The 17,289-nt window shown below is 45.8% G+C and overlaps 1 protein-coding gene across 1 annotated transcript in view; it reads right to left on the bottom strand.

Annotated features, from left to right (window-relative positions):
• The window catches only part of SPTLC2 (serine palmitoyltransferase long chain base subunit 2), an 86,337-nt gene extending 78,031 nt beyond the window's left edge, over positions 1 to 8,306 (bottom strand). Inside the window, exon 1 of the mRNA XM_054198857.1 lies at positions 8,116 to 8,306. Coding sequence (XP_054054832.1) covers positions 8,116 to 8,241 — 126 coding nt within the window. The 5' untranslated portion in view covers positions 8,242 to 8,306. The remainder of the gene's footprint in view (positions 1 to 8,115) is intronic.
• Positions 8,307 to 17,289: the final 8,983 nt, after the last annotated feature.

Here is a 17,289-nt window from a genome sequence, read left to right as displayed (position 1 = left end):
CAGAAAAGGTATTTCTGCCTATCCCAAGTTATTCAAATTCTTTAACAACATATATGGAAAACAACTCACAAAATACCCCTTTTGCAGTTACCTTAGTATGATTACTGGTCATCCTGCATTAGGGACAGAATAGTGTAATCTACAGAGAAATAGTTCCCATTTAAGCCACCCATTGGGCATAAATTCACACTAGAATACATCCAATTGCGTGCTTTATTGATTACAATCTCCACTACCCTACTAGATGTGAAGGTAACTCCTTTATCAGAGCACCAAAAAAAATTGCTATTCATAAACAGCAGTTAGCAGTAAAATTGCTTTTACTAGTACCCTTCACCACTTTCCCTTTTCTAAATTTGGACAGTAGGATCTTCAGAAAAGGACCACCATAGCTCGCCCTGTCACGGATTTACAAAGAAGGTAAAGTGAAACCAGCAGATAGATATTTTAGTGTTAATTATGCTTTCACTGTCAGCACCCGAAACAGGGCACATATGAGACTGGCATTATTCTGAACTTTACTTTCTATTCATTACAAATTTATTTCTCAAAACCAATAGGAAAAAGGGGTTTTAGTATATTCGCTATATCTGTGTCAGCAGACAACTTGGATAAGAACTCACCCTAAACAAAGTCAGCATGGTAGAAATCGGTAGATGCAAAGGAGCGCAGAAGAAGCCAAACTCTCCAACGGTACCACGCTTAACTTTCAAAACCATTAGGGAAGGAGAAGTCTTATAAGAAGACAAAAGGCGTGCTTAAACACATTTGCAGACACTACTGTGGACAACCCCCAGGACTTATCACAGGAATCCGGGTGCACACCTTGCAAGGCAGGAGAGAAGATGCTACAAGGACAAGATGCAGCGCACACAATAAGAGCGAAGTACACAACAACTGGTTACGCTCCTACCCCAGGAAAACCCTAACGCTCTGTATTAAAGAGGCTGTTTCATTTCACGCTGCCAGGAAGAACAGAGTCAGATGAACCTGGCAGACTTTATGTAAACACCTTAAAAGGATTACTTATGCTGGAACACAACTCCGCTAAATTCTTATTAAAATTTAGTAGCTTCTCATTGCCACATACCACACATAGTACAGAAATTTTACTAGCAGCTTTGTAATTTTTTTTTTTTTTTTTTTTTTTTTAAGAAACAACATGCAAGGCCACTTCCATGAATTGCTTGCTTTTTTGTCAGATTCCTACCAACTACATGGAATAAAACCGAGAGATATGGGATGCAACTCTCTTCTAAGATGTGCCTCCACTCTCAAAAGTCGTCACGTTTATTATAAAGGATCAAGGGAGTCAGCACTACTGAAACTACAGCACTAAGTGAGAATTCCACACAGGCAGCTGATCCAAGCCGTATTCTCTGGTAATTTTACTGTCACCTCCAGCCCTTTTCCTTGCACTGCTTTGTTATTAGACTTCAGATCTCAGACTGTTGCATGGGTAAAAAGACCAAGTGCTTACTAACAGAAATCAGAATGAACTGATTTGAATAACATTTTAAGCTTTCAAAAAAAAAAAAGTATCACAGGAGGGAAACTTTTGCTTTACAAAACAAGCTTTTATAAACATTTGAGTGTATTCCTAATTAAGTATTTGTTCTTGTCAGCAGGTATTATAAAATATTTTGAGTTGAAACTAGTTACTCCCAACAAATCTGGCATTCCTCTGGTAAGATGCACTTGCCACATTTACACAAACAGTATAAACCTTCATAACCTTTAAGTGTTATTTGGGGTTTTGGTTTGTTTTGGGGGTTTTTTTAAGCAAGTGAATGACGCCAATAAGTTTGGTGGTTTTTGCTTGCTATACATGGATGACAATTTGAATCCTACTGAGAAGACACTTTTTTCCTGATGGTTTACATTAAACTTAATATGTTACTTTATCTAGTGTCTTCAGTAGATTTTAAGTAGATTTAGCATTTTGACAGAGAACCCCTTAACTGCACACTTAATTACTAAATGTATTTTACAATAAAGATCTCCAAAGACAGCACAGGTCTGTAGCAGTTCACTACCAAGCCATCTCTAGGCTCTCAGATACCTCTGAAAGCATTCCTGATGTACTTTAGAATTCACTCTCACTTATTTTTTTACAGACATTAAACCCCATTACTTCCTAAATGTATAGCTCCTTCTTTCTCAACTGTAAGTATTCATCTTGACTATACTTTTCAATTAAGAAAGGTTTTTTTTTTTCTAGGAGTGATTCCTTAATGAAGGCAAAAAAAAAAAAATTGGAAACCTCATTGAAGCTGGGCTGATGTTTTATGTTCCTCCCAGAGAAACTGAAGTCAACAGATAATTAAGATAAAGCTTTTTCTCCAATAAATTGAAAGTATGACATTCAGGAAAACAACATTTCTGCTGTACGATTAAGACAGGAAAATATAACATGACACATTGCTCAATTAGTTACAATAACAAAAAATAAACTTGCACTTATCTATAAAAAATTATTATAGCATTTAAGGTTTATCACCATCTAAATCTGAAATGGCAGTCCAAATGCAATTGAAAGATTTTAACACTTTATCCAAACTGACTTCTCAGTAGCACATATTCAAATCTAAGAGAAGCCAGTCACATCAACAGCTACCACAGGCGTTTGTTTTCGTACCAGTACAGATACACAAATTCTCAACAAGTACAAGCGCTGCATCTACTAATTTAATATGATGGCCTCAAATATTCATTTAGCCAGATAACATGTTGGGTAGCTATTCCTTCCACAAAGGTTTATAGTCTTTTATAATTAAATTTGGTATTAGAAAAGTAACCTCATGCAAAAGTACACTTTTTTCAGAAATTGAGTTTTGTCAATTAAAACATCTGAAGGAGATCACAGTCTTTTCTAGGCCAGCCAATTTTCTATTCATTTCAGTTTTACATTAGTCAATCAAAAAGCCAAGCAAGAGGCAGAAAGTAATAATTTCTTTCCTCAGGTCTGATGTTTCCTCAGAGAGCATGCTACAAGCCCTAAGGCACACATTTTTAGAGGGGTTCAAGGATTAAACGCTAATGTCTAAGCCTGGGCAAACCCTCCTGCAATCCATGACTTTATCTCTGTAACCATGGAATAAACAAGGTTGGAAGGGACTTCCAGTGGTCATCGTGTCCAACCCCCAGCACAAAGCATGTCTAATCACAGCAGTTTGCCAAGGGCTATGTCCAATCTAGTCTTGAACACCTCCAAGGATGGAGATCTCACAGCCTCTCTGGGCAACTTCTTCCAGTATTTTACTACCCTCATGGAAAAATTACTTTCCATATACGTAATCAAAATTTCCCATTCTTCCAAATTATATCTGTTGCCTCTCATCCTATTGACACTTCCAAGAGTTGCTGAGCCTTCTCCTCTGAGGCTGAGCAAACCCAGCTCTCATGGTCCAGCCTCTTCTGCTTCTTGGGGGCCCTCCACTGGATTCACAAATTCACATGGCGCTGTCAGCATCTTTCCGGGGAGCTCAAAACTGGATACAGTACTGAAGACGCAGTCTCACAAACACTCAGTAAGGGGGAACAATCACTTGCTAGTGAATAGGTTAATGAAATTTAGTTCTCTAAGATCATTTTTTTTTTCTTCTTTATCAGAAACACTTGCATTTTAAATTTGTGCGCTGATGTGAAAAAGCCACCACAATTCTGTACTCAAATTCCCTTTTACACATCTTCATCGTATCCTAACCTTCATCTGAAACAAGGGTTTATTCACAACGCTGCCACCACTAACTCACTGTAACAAGAAAAACTTGCAGTATTTGTTGCAGTCACCTTCATAAGCATGCTCTCCCAGGGAAATTACACTAACCTGAAATCCAGCAAAAATACCTATAAAATTAAGGTGAAGACATCATTCCCCTGCACTCTGAGGCATCTCAAGAAATAAGCCTACAAGCAGTATGATCGCTCTCTCTAAAAAAAAAAAACCACAAATCACAGGACCACACAAGCTGTTTTTAACATGTACAGACCAAGGCTTTCAGAGGGGGAAAAAAAAAAAAAGATAATCTCGCTGTCCATTTTAATAGCTGTAAGAATTCAGGACTTGTGACAGTTTTAAAGGAATGCAAACCCCACAGTTCTCCCACTCTCTTCAACCAAACTATTCCTTGTCTTCCCGAGGAAGCAGTATGAGAACTTGTTTACAAAACGATGTATGAATACGCTATCTGGAGATTGCCCTAGTATGGCACTTGAAGGCCTTCTAGAAACATCAGGGAAATTAAAATTTGTTTATATCATTCCAGCTTCTAAGTGACTTGGAGATAGCATGCATAACAAAAATTAAGAACTTTGTATCTAAAACCCATATTACCATTATTTTTTTGGTTTCAGATTATTTCTTCTTCAATTTCTAGAAGCCTAACAGAACCATTCTAAGGTGAGAAGCTCAATTAAAGAGTCCAAAAAACCACATTACCAAAAGTGTGTTCACAATAATAGGTAGATTCCAATAACTTATCATGGAAAGTAAGGGCACCTTGTCCCATTAAATATATCCCAATCTCCTTATTTTAAGCAAGAAAATTTTTTTCAGATGCAGTATTAGAAAACCATTAGCGTTTTGCTTCAGAGCAAAACACTCTAATGGATAAATAAATTCCAGTTTAAAACTGCATTGCAGAAAGAAGAGGCAGTTTTCCCTGCACTCTGTATTATTCCCACAAGCATCTTGATAGATCCTAAATACCTTTTTTCTACTGAACTCACTTAACACTCTCTCCAACAGACCAGAAGGACATAAAAAGCAGAATCATGCACAACTTGAAGAGGCAAGTTCACTGTTCTTTTATTTAGATTTGCTTTCTTTCTCCTGGCTGTGTTCAGTTCCTCACATCACGACAATCCCCTTTGAGATGTCAGGCTTTCATCTTACATAGTGCAGTATTACAGCGAAGCATTAAATCAGTTTTGAACCCATCCATAGATTACATAGATTCTTCCTAACCATGCATTCCCTTAACTGTACACAGTTAGAAATAAGCTACTTACTTTCCTCCAATATCCCACGATTTTTAATTGCTAGATGGTTCTTCAACCTCTTTTAATTAAGGTGCCTATAGCAAGATTGTTGCATTCATAGAATTTTAATCTCTAAACAGATTAACTGTTAGCAGAATTGAAGTCATTTGAACACAGGACTTCCCAGCAAAGCCAAATAAAGAGCTGTTATTTATCTTAGTATTTCAACAGAATGTTTTTTTAATAAACTGAAACCCTAACTTCAAACGATTAATGAAATATCATCGGTGTCTAGGAGAGTAATCTCCGAGGTAGCCAAAGTCAGTTACTGCACAGTCTTAGTAGGCAGCAAACTCCCCTCTCCTCTTACCAAGGGGAAGTATTAGCAGTTCAGATCCCAGCAGGACACAAAGTAATACAACCCATTTAAAAATTAAGGTGAACAATTTCACCCACTTCTGCTGATGCTGGAATAACAGCAAAGAGCCCACACTATGTTAAACACCAGTCTCTCTCTGTGGAGAGAGTTGTAAGGAAAGCCTGAAATCTATGTCATAAGGATAATACCCTTGAATCTAAACTTTTTTTTTTTTAGAGTTAAAAAGAACAAAAACACAACAACAAAACCAAACAAACCAAAACCCTCAAAAACTTACTTGTGCAACCACGGCAGAGATGTCCTAGGTAGGGGCAGACTCCTTTTTTCATATCGTTAAAAATGGGTAAAGCTTTCCTGCACTATCAAGCCCTACAGGAAGACACAGTGATGTACTACCCTGTGTCGAAGCTCCCCTCTCAGAAGCTCAAGGCCTTTCCACTTAAGTTGCCAGCGACTGCAACACTTCTTTATACCAAAGGCTTTCCTTCCCGCTCTTCTTCCCATCAGTATTATTCATTTTATCTAGATCTCTTCTTGCCTCTTCTCTCAAAGTCCTCGTCATAGGCTTTCTCCCAAAAGCACCTTTTCCCTCCTCCCATCCTTACTTTTCTGTTTTTTTTCTAGTAAGTAAGAATTCCACTCTCGCGAGTAAGCCTTGTAAGAACCTTTTTGGTTCTTGATTACTTTGCATTCCACAGATCTCTTCACTTGCAGATTCTCAAGCGTTGTACGTGGTATGTACATAGTATAGATATATACACACACAAATACATTCAACACACAGTAAGCCTTAAGATGTATCCCTTCTCCTGTGTAAAGGCCCAACAGCCAAAACTCAAAAGCCAAAAGGCCAATCAAGTAGCCAAATCTGTGATACATCAGCAACCATATCTTTAGCAGCTCTAAGCATCCACCATTGATGCTATTTGAGAAAGCTGTATGTGGCTTGTACCCCTGAACAGTCACTTCTTCCAGTCACGTTCTAACATTTAGACTCTCATTTTGAAAGTTAGCAATCTGTCCCACATAAAATTATAGAGAAAAGAACGCAAAGTTCCTAATCATAAATCTCTGCTTGACCAGCAAGCAGCTGCCAGAAAGATATGAAACTTTCTTATACTCTTCTTATATCCTCTGACAGCTATGCTACACTTGGGCGTTTTGCTAACATTTCTCATGGCCACTTCTGCAATGAGCCTTGCTCCCTTTAGAAATAGTTATGTCAAACGCCTCAGGCTTCCAAGACATATTTGAGCATGGTATCACATGCAAGATACTAACTGAATAGAATGTCTCATAAACCAGCAAGGTTTTTAAGCTTCCTCAGTTCGACGTTGATGGTTTTTCCATTCACATGCTGCATCCCCCATGTTTTCCAGATACACAGCTGAACAAAATCATTGAGGAAAATGCTTCCTTACTCCACTTCTCTGTTCTTCTGAAGCAGAACTGTATTCAGACCTTCTTCTTGTAAAAACAGAGGGGGGGAAAAAACAGTCACAGAAGAACACTCACCACCACTACGCTTGGTCTTAGTGCAAAGATTTACACCTACAGTTTTACAGTCAGCAGTGCTTGGTATTTGCAAGGCAAGACTACCAATGCCATAGCTCCCTGAAACAGTACAAGCTGACACTGCTGCCAAACAAATGTATTGTACTCTCCTCCTCCATTTGTTCGCTCCCAGCACTGTGCTATCCCCTCCCAAGCGCCAGGGCAAGACTGTGAGCGTCCACCCAGTGAAAGAAATACAGTAAGAGTCCTGGCTTAAAGTTAACTGAGCAACAACAACTAAAAAGTTTAGTTCTATCCTGCATCAGTTCACAATCTGGTTCACACAGTGACTGCACAAGCCTACGCTGGAAAAACAGAAGGGGCAGCACAGGAGTGAAACCAAGGAGCAACAGGAAGGATGGCAAAGGAGGAAGGATTTCCTTGAGCAGCTTTAGACGTCCAAGGAAACATGACGTATTCCGTACCGCTGGGATTGCCTTCATGAGAACCATTAGGTACCTCACACAATAACACAAAAGTTTAGTATTTTGCAGAGACACAACTGGAAGTGTGAAAGCAGAAATACACACGCGCACCACAGGGTGTTAATACAGCAAGATGGGAAGAGCTACATCAACCTTTAACTCTTCTGTAGAGGGAAGTCCCTACTCAAGGCTACTTGTACCCATAGCCCCATGCATCACACCTGTAACAACAGAACAGCGGTAAAGAACTGCTAAAATATTTTCTTCTAAAGCACAGACATACTATAACATAGTGAGGTTGAAGTGTAAAGCTCTGCTGCCAACCGAAGCCTTGCAGTAAGGCTACAGCAATGACTTGGGGTCCAGCCGTTTCACATAAAGTTTCCAGCCTGGCAAAGGACACCCCCCCCCCCCGCCCCGGCGCAGCGCTCCGAGGCAGGCCTGGCACCGCGGCGCTGCCCTCCCTCCCCCGCCGAGGGCCGGGGGGACACAAACCCGACCCCCGCCGACCGGCCAAGTTTTGCCTAACTCCCCAACAGCCACACTCCGGGAGACGACGGCTCCCCTGAGCCCACAGGCGACGGCCCGTGGGGCGGCTGCAGGCTCCCCCAGCTCCCCAGCCCACCCGGGGCGGGAGGCTCGCCCTCAGGGACGAGGCGGCGGCGCTCGCCTGGAAGAGAGCACCGACGACAGCCTCACACACCCTGCCCGCCCGCGGAGCCCCCCGGCACCCCCGGCCCCGCCCGGGCGGCGGAGGGCGCCCGCCGCGCACACCTGGGTGTCGGGCGCGGGCAGGCCACGCACGTAGCCGTTGCGGAGGGCGCCGTGGGCAGCGCCGCTGCAGCCGTTGGCGCGGGGCTGGGCACCCAGCGCCGCCGCAGCCCGCTCGGGCCGCTCCATCCCGCCGGTGCCTCTCCGGCGCCGCTCCCTGCGCTGCGCCCGCTCCGCCGCCCCCGCCCGGCCGCGTCGCGCCGCACCGGAAGCGCGACCCGCCGCTTCCTCCAATCACCGGCAGAGACGTCACGCTCGGGGACGGCCTCCGCAACGACGCCTCGGCGCGCGTGCGAGGCCGGCGGCAGAGGCCAGGAGGAGGGGGCGGGGCCCGGGGGACAGGGACCAATGAGAGCCCCATATTCCAATCAAATGGGAGGGGAGAGAGGCGAGGGAAGGGGGTTGTCCAATCGCAAAGAAGACAGTTCGGAGGGAGGTGGAGCCAGAAGGTGAAAGCTGCCCAATCACTTGGCAGAGATGGAACCGGGAACGAAGATAAGGAGACGAGCTAGCCAATCGCAGCGCGAGGTGGAGGGAGGGGCAGGAGAGAACAGCGGGGTTCCTTCCAATGGCGGGAGGGTGGAGCAGGGCGGTGACTGAGGTGGCAGCCAATGGGCGGGCGCCGGGGCGAGCTCGCGGGGCTGGGTGTGAGGCGGCGGTGTCGGCGGTCCTGTGCCGGGGGCCGAGGGCGGGCAGGCCGGGGCTGGGGGTGCCGGTGCTGGCCGTGAGAGGCCGCCCGTCCCTCCGGGAGGGACCGTGCGCGTCCCTAAGCCCTTTCCTTAAGGCGAAGGGGGCAGCGCCGCGGGTTGCGCCGGCTGGTGCCGCTTCCGTCCCGCGGCGCACCCCGGTCGCTGGGGCGGGGAGAGGGCCGAGGTCGGGTGAGACTGCCGGGGAGCCCCTCGCCTGCCCTCGCTGCTCCGAATCGGGGGAGCTGATGAGCGAAGCGATTCCTCCAAGACCCGGCGGGGTCGCCCCAGGGCGCGCAGGCCTCGGGCCCTGTCGCCATGGGCTGTGTGAAAGATAAAGGAACCCGTGGCAGGTCTGACAGGGGAACCCCTGGGTGAAACTCTCGGACTGTTTTGCTTAGGAGGCCAGACTTAATTACAGTCATGCCCATTCCTGCCTAGGATCGACCTGGGAAAGGTGTTACCTTGGCTCAAGTCCACCTGGGTAGTGAAGGACCTGATAGGAAACCCTGCAGACAAGCTGCAGGCAGAGCTTAAGTCAATAGGATTTAAATTTGGGCTTACAGATAGGCGTATGCTCGGCTGCCTTGCTGAGCTAGTATCTCTTACAGTTGTAGTTGCCAGTCTGTTAACTTTGCCCGTGGCAGCGTTTAAAAATCATAATGTATTTGGCTATGAATTTGAGTATTTTCTGACAGGGTTTGGAAACACATACTTCATTCAAAGACCGGGTAAACTAAACGCTGTGTTTAGTTCAGGGGTAGGTATTGCCAACGTTACTAACTTTGGGTGACCGAACATCCCACGGACAACACCAGGGGAAAGGTGCTCTGCAAACCACAAAGCACATGTAGTTGTGCGCTGTCTATTATACAACTTGTATACGTCTTGGTGAGGGAGTGGGAAGGGGAAGGCATCCAGAGGTTTCCGAGTTGCAGGGTGTTAATTGTTAGAAAGGAAAGAGCCTAACATGGTTAATCACCTACTGAAGAGGCGGAAGAGTATGACCTTTGATTTCTCCAGTGTAATTGAGAGGGAAGGGCCATGGTGTTTCTTAGAATGTAACTTGAAACAATCAATCAGAAGAAATCTCAGTTAACGCAACGGAAAGTTAACAGGTTTAAGCAAATGAATTTGAGAGAATGGTCTCATCATTTTTTGGGGGATTTGCTACTACTATGGGTAGTTATTTTTTTGTATTATAGTCACATCTTGGAGCCTTTCTCATGGATCTCAGTGCAAATTCAATATGAACATGTAGTTCCTAACAAAACTGAATTAGCTTCTGTGAAAGACAGGCATTTTTTTTTCCCTCAAGAAGACTTGGGAGAGCTTCACAGCCTGGTTTCAGCCTATTTGTAGGCTGTGGCCAGTATGTGTAGTATGTGGCCAGTACGCTTCAAATCTCTGGGTCACCTTTGGAGAAGAGGGCTTTTTGTAATGAGGGGTACAAACACAGGCTCAGGGGTAACAAGCGCAGGCTGGGTGTGGGACCATGTGGGGTTAGAGCTGTGTGAGACCTTGTTCCTTTTCTTGCTCTCTGTGGCCGCTCCCATATCATGACTGCCACTAAAGCAGGTATGGACTTGCCTGAGAAGCATTCTTTCTTCACCTGGTTTCGGTATGCAGTGAGACAGAGCCGTCAGCTAAGATGGGATGGGCCATGTCCCCTCTCTCATGTTGCAGGACGGGAGCATGGGGGAGACTGGTGTTGCTGGGAAGGACCTAGTGATCAAATGAGCAAACACCCCTGTTCGGCATTTGGGCGCTTGTGCAAGCGGACTGGCTTCAGTGAAGGTGCAGTCAGGAGCACTGGTGGGGAAGAGGCACAGGGACCCCTCTTGCTGCTGAGCTTTTTCTGGATAAGGAGGGGAGGGCTTTGCAGAGTTGAAGTGATCTATGAGGAAATGTACAAATATTATAATGAAAAAAGAAAATGAGTGAGCAAGAGAGAGAGAAGAGTACCAGGGGACCACATACTGTAGAACTTTTTTTGTAGGAATTTTTTCCCCCGTTGCCATAGTTGGCTGTTGGCATTTTCTTCCTGCCTCCTCTCCCTTTGAACAGAATGGATTGAGTTGTACTGACCAGTTTGTGCCGTGGGGTGCAGGTGGTCCACCAGTCTACGATGACCGGGCATGTGTGGGGCAGCACCCTCCACTCCCCACCCACCTGCGCACGGAGGAGTTTCATCTGCTAATGCCTTACTTCTGGAGAGGATAAACTGCTTCACCTGCCAGGCATTGGATCTCACTGTCGTGTTATCTGTTCAATTAGAGCCCAAACCCTTTCCTCAGCTAGGTACCTGCAGACTGGTTACTTCATCTGTCCTTAAACCCAACTAGCACAAACCCTTACAATGCAATGGTTTCAGTTTTGGTTTAGGAAACACAGGAAGAAAAAACATTAAGGGACCCACTGGTTAACTCTTGCAGGACCGGGCAGTCTCACACAGCGGCTGTAGTGCTCCCCTGCACATGGAACCTCATTGCGTTGCCAGGACCTACCCTGCCTTTAGTGTGGGGCCAGCGTAACCTGGTGTCCGAGGGTCATCTGTCCCTTCCTGGCACAGTGCAGGGGTCAGGGAAGGCCACGCTCACTCTGGGGCTGCAGGGACAGGAGAGTCCAGGATGTCCATGGAGACAAGTCCCAGCACGGAGGTGCCATTCCAGGGCACAGCTGCTGCCATAGGCAGCACCAAGCACATCCCACAGAGCTCCTGGAGTCACACCTGTGGGCGGCTCTGATATGGTCATGAGGTCACCACATATGAGGTGCCTGCGCAGAGGTGGCTGCAGCTTGCGCGTCTGGAATACGCAGTTGCAAAACTGAGGAGACAAATAAACCCAGAACAGCAAATTCCAGTTCTAAGTTTCCTTTTAGGTCTCAGGAATGCTATTCCTGTGAGCTGGCAGAGCAAAGAGCCTTGCTCAGCCAACTGAATGAAGCAAAGGACCATATCAAAAAATTTAATGAGTCAAAAGGAAGAGCGGACCATAAGTAACAGGTCCAACGGGCAGGGATTGCTGTGCAGCAAGCTTGTATTAACAGAGCACTTACATCACTGACATGAGTCAGTGGGTACTGTTTCCAGCTGTCTGTAGGTTTGGGGATCACAGAGTGAAGTTGTGAAGTTTGGAAACAGCAGAACGGCAAATTCAGGAAGGGACAATTGGGTAACCACTGGGACAGAGAAGCGTAGCAGAAAAATTTTCTGCTCCAGCATCCCAAACAGAGAGACTGAGGGCCTTCTGAAGTGGTAAGAGATAATCAGAACTTGTCACGAAGATGTGACTGATGGGAAGAATTTCCTTTGAGAAAGGAGAGAGTTGATAACTGAGACAAAATCGCATATGTGAATGATAGCAGCTACGCAGAGTCATGATGGAAGGTCTTAAGGTGGCTGTAGTCAGAAATAAGCCTAAGCCTTTGACTTTTACGTTTGCAATACAAAGACAAAATAAGCAGTTTCTCAGCCATTGCATTCAAGGCAGTTAATAGCAGTCAGGCTCTGAGTGGGAACAGTCTACATTCTCCAGCTGCCTTTCCTCTTCTTCATCTTCCGTCTCCAGGTGCAGACTGAAGTAAGCACGGAATGAGTGCTAAAAGTGTAATTGAAAAGGCTGCAGTTTGGGCAGACCGATGCAAGGCTGTGAGGTGAGTATTATTTCTGTTTCCTGTTTTTCTTTCACAGTTATAGCAACCTGTAATAGCAGGGACTGTGCTGGGAAATGATTCCAGGGGAGCTCTGAACCCTGGTTTTTAGTTTGGGTCTGAATGGCAGAATGCCTGTCTGAAGCATAGGAGAAGAAATAACAGAAGTGTGGAAGGCTCGTTGGGGACCTTATAGCTAATCAAATAGCCCTTGAAGAAAGCCGATAGCTATGAGAGTGCCCTAGGAGAATTTGTCAAGCACCTCGCTAAACTTCATGGGAAGCTGGAGAGGCCTTGGCGTAGCTCATAAGAAGGGCCGATGCTTGGAAGGTTGGCTAGCCTGGTATAGGAATGACCATCATCTCTCCTCAGCATATCTTGATAAGTAGGTAAACTGTGAATGCCTGCAGCAGATTGCATCCTTCTGGTGGAGGCAAGGAGAGGCAGGTACATCTGCCTAAACAATGGAGTTGGTTGGTTTAAATTTGGCTAATCTGGCTGACAGTTGTGTTTCTGCTCCAGGAGAGACCTTCCCTGTCCTTAACACCTTCTGCTGTGAATGCTACAGTTCTAGGCTCACCACAGCTTCGGTTTCACTGGCTCAGAGAATAATATCATTCCGGAAATATCCTCTAAAGCTATACAATGCTAAAAAGACTGTTCAGACTATTTCCCCCCTCTTTTTTTTTTTTTTTTCTTTTTTTCAATGAAGCCTTGACTGAACCTGTGTCTGGGCACTGACCAGAATTTGTAAATGTGAGGAACTGTTTGCTGTTCAGTGTGTTTGCCTGGAGAAACCAGCCAGGCTTGCGTAACGTTTTTGTGATGAAATGGGAAAGGAGTCAGGATGGGAGGTTTGCGATCAGAGATGTGAGAGGCCTGAGAGGATATATCAGGGACTGAAAGATGTATATTATATGGGTCTGATGAGCCAGAAAACAGATGTAAGAGGGGGTGGGATGACGTGTATGATCAGGGTGTTGGCCAGCACATCAGGGCATGGGAAGCAATCCAGTGTGGCAGAGGGGATTAATGACAGACTGACTTAACCCCCTGTAGCTGTTATTCCTTTTGATACATACAGCTAGCCAAAACCTTAATCCTTCAGTTAGGAGAGAAGTAAATAACTGTATTTACACTTTTTTTTTTTTAAAGTTACAAAACGTGTATAAGGTTATGTTTCCAATGGTGTGAGGGAATCAGGCAGCAGGACACTTTCCTTGCTCATGGCTCCAGCCTTCTTTCAGACAGTACCACAGAGCTGTTTTTCTCTAGGTTTCAGTCAGGGCTGAGTACCAAGATCATCCTAGCTTTGTTTGGAGCCTTCTTCTCTATGCTTTATCTGCTTTTTCTCATATTCCCTATCCCCAAGACTCCTGTGCAAAACAGTACTCAGTAAGTCATGTCCCTGTCCGCCTCCATCCCGCCCAGTTCAAATTTCTGGATGTTTGCTTCTCTTTTGGGCAGTAACTTGTGCAGTGTTTTGGAATGCTGTTTTTCTACAATGGAGCTAGACTGTATCTTATAGCTTAAGGCCAGCAGTAATATCCACCCACTTTCACTACGTTTCATCCAACCCATGGCAACACCTGCTTTTTCTGGAGCCCAAGTTTTGGATCTTTCTTTATGCCATCACAGTGGAACTGTGCGGTGATGTGTGTTCTCAGGTCACTTACTGGCACTGTGGGACCAACAAAAGCTGTAACTCCAGGAACCCTTGTGTTTGCCACTGAGAGAAGCTGATCTGAGGGTAAAACTTTACTAGCAAAAATGATGAGTTTGGTCCCACCATGCAATTCCACTTATAACCATGTCAAATATATAATTTAGTAGAGCAGCAGAGGCAGGTTTGCGAAGGAATGAATGAGATGATAGGATCAATTATTTTATCATTTTTGGCTTATGTCGGCTTTTATAAATGAAAATATGTCCTGGCAGAATCTGAGGTCAATATACAGGAGTATTGGCAGAATGGAGGTGCATTCAGTGCATTTTCACTTGGGCAGCAGTGGTTGGAAGCAAGGTAATCTCGGTAGCTTCTGTGGTATGTCGTTAGTCGCCCATACTGCTTCAGCTCTCAGGTCCGTCCTCCATGGACATTCATTGACGCTCATGCGTATTGCTGCTCAGGTTGGCAAGTGGTCAAGCAGCGTAGTAGTAGAAACTTTCTTTAGGTCTCAGGTTCAGTTACTTTCTGACAGCGCTTGATGCATCTAAATACGCCTCAGTTCCCTAGGTTCAGGGCTCCCTAGTGCATTCATTACTAGCCCCTCCATCTCAGACACATTGGAGATTTGACCTTGCGTAGTTGATGTGATGGGGATCCTATTTTATGGGGATCTTGTCACCCTGCCTCTAGCAGTGAAGAAAGTCCGGTGGCTGTAACCTATGACCAGAGTCTCTGCCTTTTCTGCCACCCATGTTGGGTGATATTGAGCCAATTAGTTCATTTCGTTTGTGCCTTGCTTTCTTAGTCCATAAAATGAGAGCAGAGAGACCATTACCCTCTCTCTCCCCTCCCCATCCGGGATGAAGTGAAAGGCTGCATCTGTGCGGTATAAACAAAGCCCTAATTTACATGTAAATGCGTGTGATATCGCTGTAGCAGCAGAGTTGTACCAGTGAAGCCCTCCTTGTGTGGAGGCAGCTTATGTCAGCAGAATAGGGCTCTTTTTTGAGCAGAACTTTTCCAAGCACTATCAGCTGCATCAGCAAAAACATTGAATACCAATATAACTGCATTCTCATTAGGACCCAAAGCCCCATGATATTTTAATTCCTAACTTCTTTTTAGGTGCTTAAATACTTTTGAGGATCTGGGCCTATGGCTTTTGGCACTACGGAAGTGACCCCAAACCCTCCTCCCATCAGTAGCCTGGCAAAGAGGTTCAGAGCAGATGTGGTCTCACTTTATCAACGGCTGCGGAGTGCTCTGGCAAACCCTGGTAAAGGGGACTGAGCCTGGCAGAACACAATCAGGCTGCTGTGGAGGACTTCAAGAAGGACTACAAATGCTTCTGCTGCTTCTGACAACGTTGTTGGTACTGCAGGAGACTGGACAGGTTCCTCCTTATTCTCCTGGTCCTGTGTGAAGAATAGAACTAAAACCAGTGTTCCCTTGAAAATGTGTCTTTGTTGATAATTTTTGTTTCATCCCTTACTGATGCAATTGCAAAGGTGGCATGTGAGAAGGCAGCATACTGCAGAGAAGAGAGATGGTGAGGACAGTACACTAGCACCTGAGCAGTGACCAAACCTTAGCTCGGAGAAGGAAGGAGCAGTTTGTCCCCTTTCAGATTCCAGGCAGTTTTGCGAGTTCTCATTCTGCTGCCTCTCCTCTTCAGAAAAACTGGATGAAGGGAGATAGACAAGTTGACAAAAGACATGGCTAAAGGAGCTTTTTTTTTAATGCTCAGTTTTCTACCTGCAAAGTGAGTCAGTTCAACTCACTGATCCAACAGATGATTATCCCATGGAAAATTGACTAGTTTTCCTTCTCGTCGATGAACTGAACTGACTAGGTGGCTGGGGGAAGGTGGACATAGATTAGATGTAAGGGGAAACTACCCCTTCTGTGCAGCGAATTGCTCTTGAATTGCCAGTCTGGTATTACGGGTGATGGGAGCACAGAAGAACCAGCTACCTGAAGCTCAGTCCAGGGAAAAAGGTCAGTACAGGAAAACAGAAGGCTGCTGCCTCTCCTTTTTGCAAGGGTATTATTATTTGGATAGAAGAGAGAGAGGCTTTGCCATACAGTGGCATGGGGTGAGGGAGAAATTGAACAGAACCCTAACCTACCCATAACTAGGTAGTTAAAAACTTTCCCTTCAAGATCATAGTAAGTAAAAGCCATGCTTAACTTGAGGAAAGGAAAGATGTTAGAGGCTGTGCCCTACCACAGGGGAAATCTGCCCCAGGACCAGGAGTGGGTGCTTGGGCGTCCACCGGAGAGACAGTGCGATGCTGCAGGCAGGACACATATTGAGCGCTCGAGTTGTCTTTCCCGCTCACGCTGCGCACAGGGTGTGTGTTGAGCAGCATTAGCCAAACAGGGCGGCAAGGCTGGCTCCGTGCTTGCCCAAAGTGCAGGGGAGAGATGTCTGTGCCTGACAAGTGTAAGAGGCGGCTATGGGAAATGTCAATATTCACAGGAAAATCATATCTCCAGTGAAGATGCTGCAGGCCTGAGCGGTTGCTGTATCGGGCACGGCCATAAGAGGGAAGTGTGTACTCAGGCATTAGGTGTCTTTCTCCGGGCTGGAGCAACCCCAGCTGGGCTGGCTGTGGGCTCTGCAAGCAGCATGGACTGTGCCTGGCTCCCACCTCCTGTGCAGAGCTAAAAGCAGGGCCTGTGCCTCCGGAGGGACCTGAGATCGGCCACAGGCAGGCGTGCAGGTAGCAATGATGGGGATGGGGAGAGAGGGAAGCAGGGGTGGGAAGGTGAATTACCACGTGCAGGTGCCTGTCACTTCCTGGATATGGGGGAGGATGAGATGTGAAACCCTGACCAGTCCTGGGAGAACTGGAACTGCCTTGCCAGAGGTGGGGAAATCTCATTTCGGGTGTATCCTCACATACATACATCAGATGACTGGTTGTATTAGCAGGATCGTACTCAGATTAGGGCACTCGGGCTTGAGGATGGTGATGTTGAGGTGCTTTTAGGAGGGGTAGGGGACCTCAAGAGAAAGAGAGCTAAAGTCAGCAGGGTGACCTTGAAAGGTTTACAAAGAGGAGGGTGGGTCTAAAAGGATATGGGTAGGCGTCCCTGCCAGCTCTCTAAAGGAGACATTTTACCTGAAGCGCTTCTTAGAGCATTTTGTAGGCCATATGCATA

Source organism: Rissa tridactyla, chromosome 4, assembly GCF_028500815.1.
Source record: "Rissa tridactyla isolate bRisTri1 chromosome 4, bRisTri1.patW.cur.20221130, whole genome shotgun sequence".
Taxonomy (NCBI): domain Eukaryota; kingdom Metazoa; phylum Chordata; class Aves; order Charadriiformes; family Laridae; genus Rissa; species Rissa tridactyla.
The sequence above is the reverse complement of the archived record's forward strand: the minus strand, read 5'-3'. Positions and strand labels throughout refer to the sequence as shown.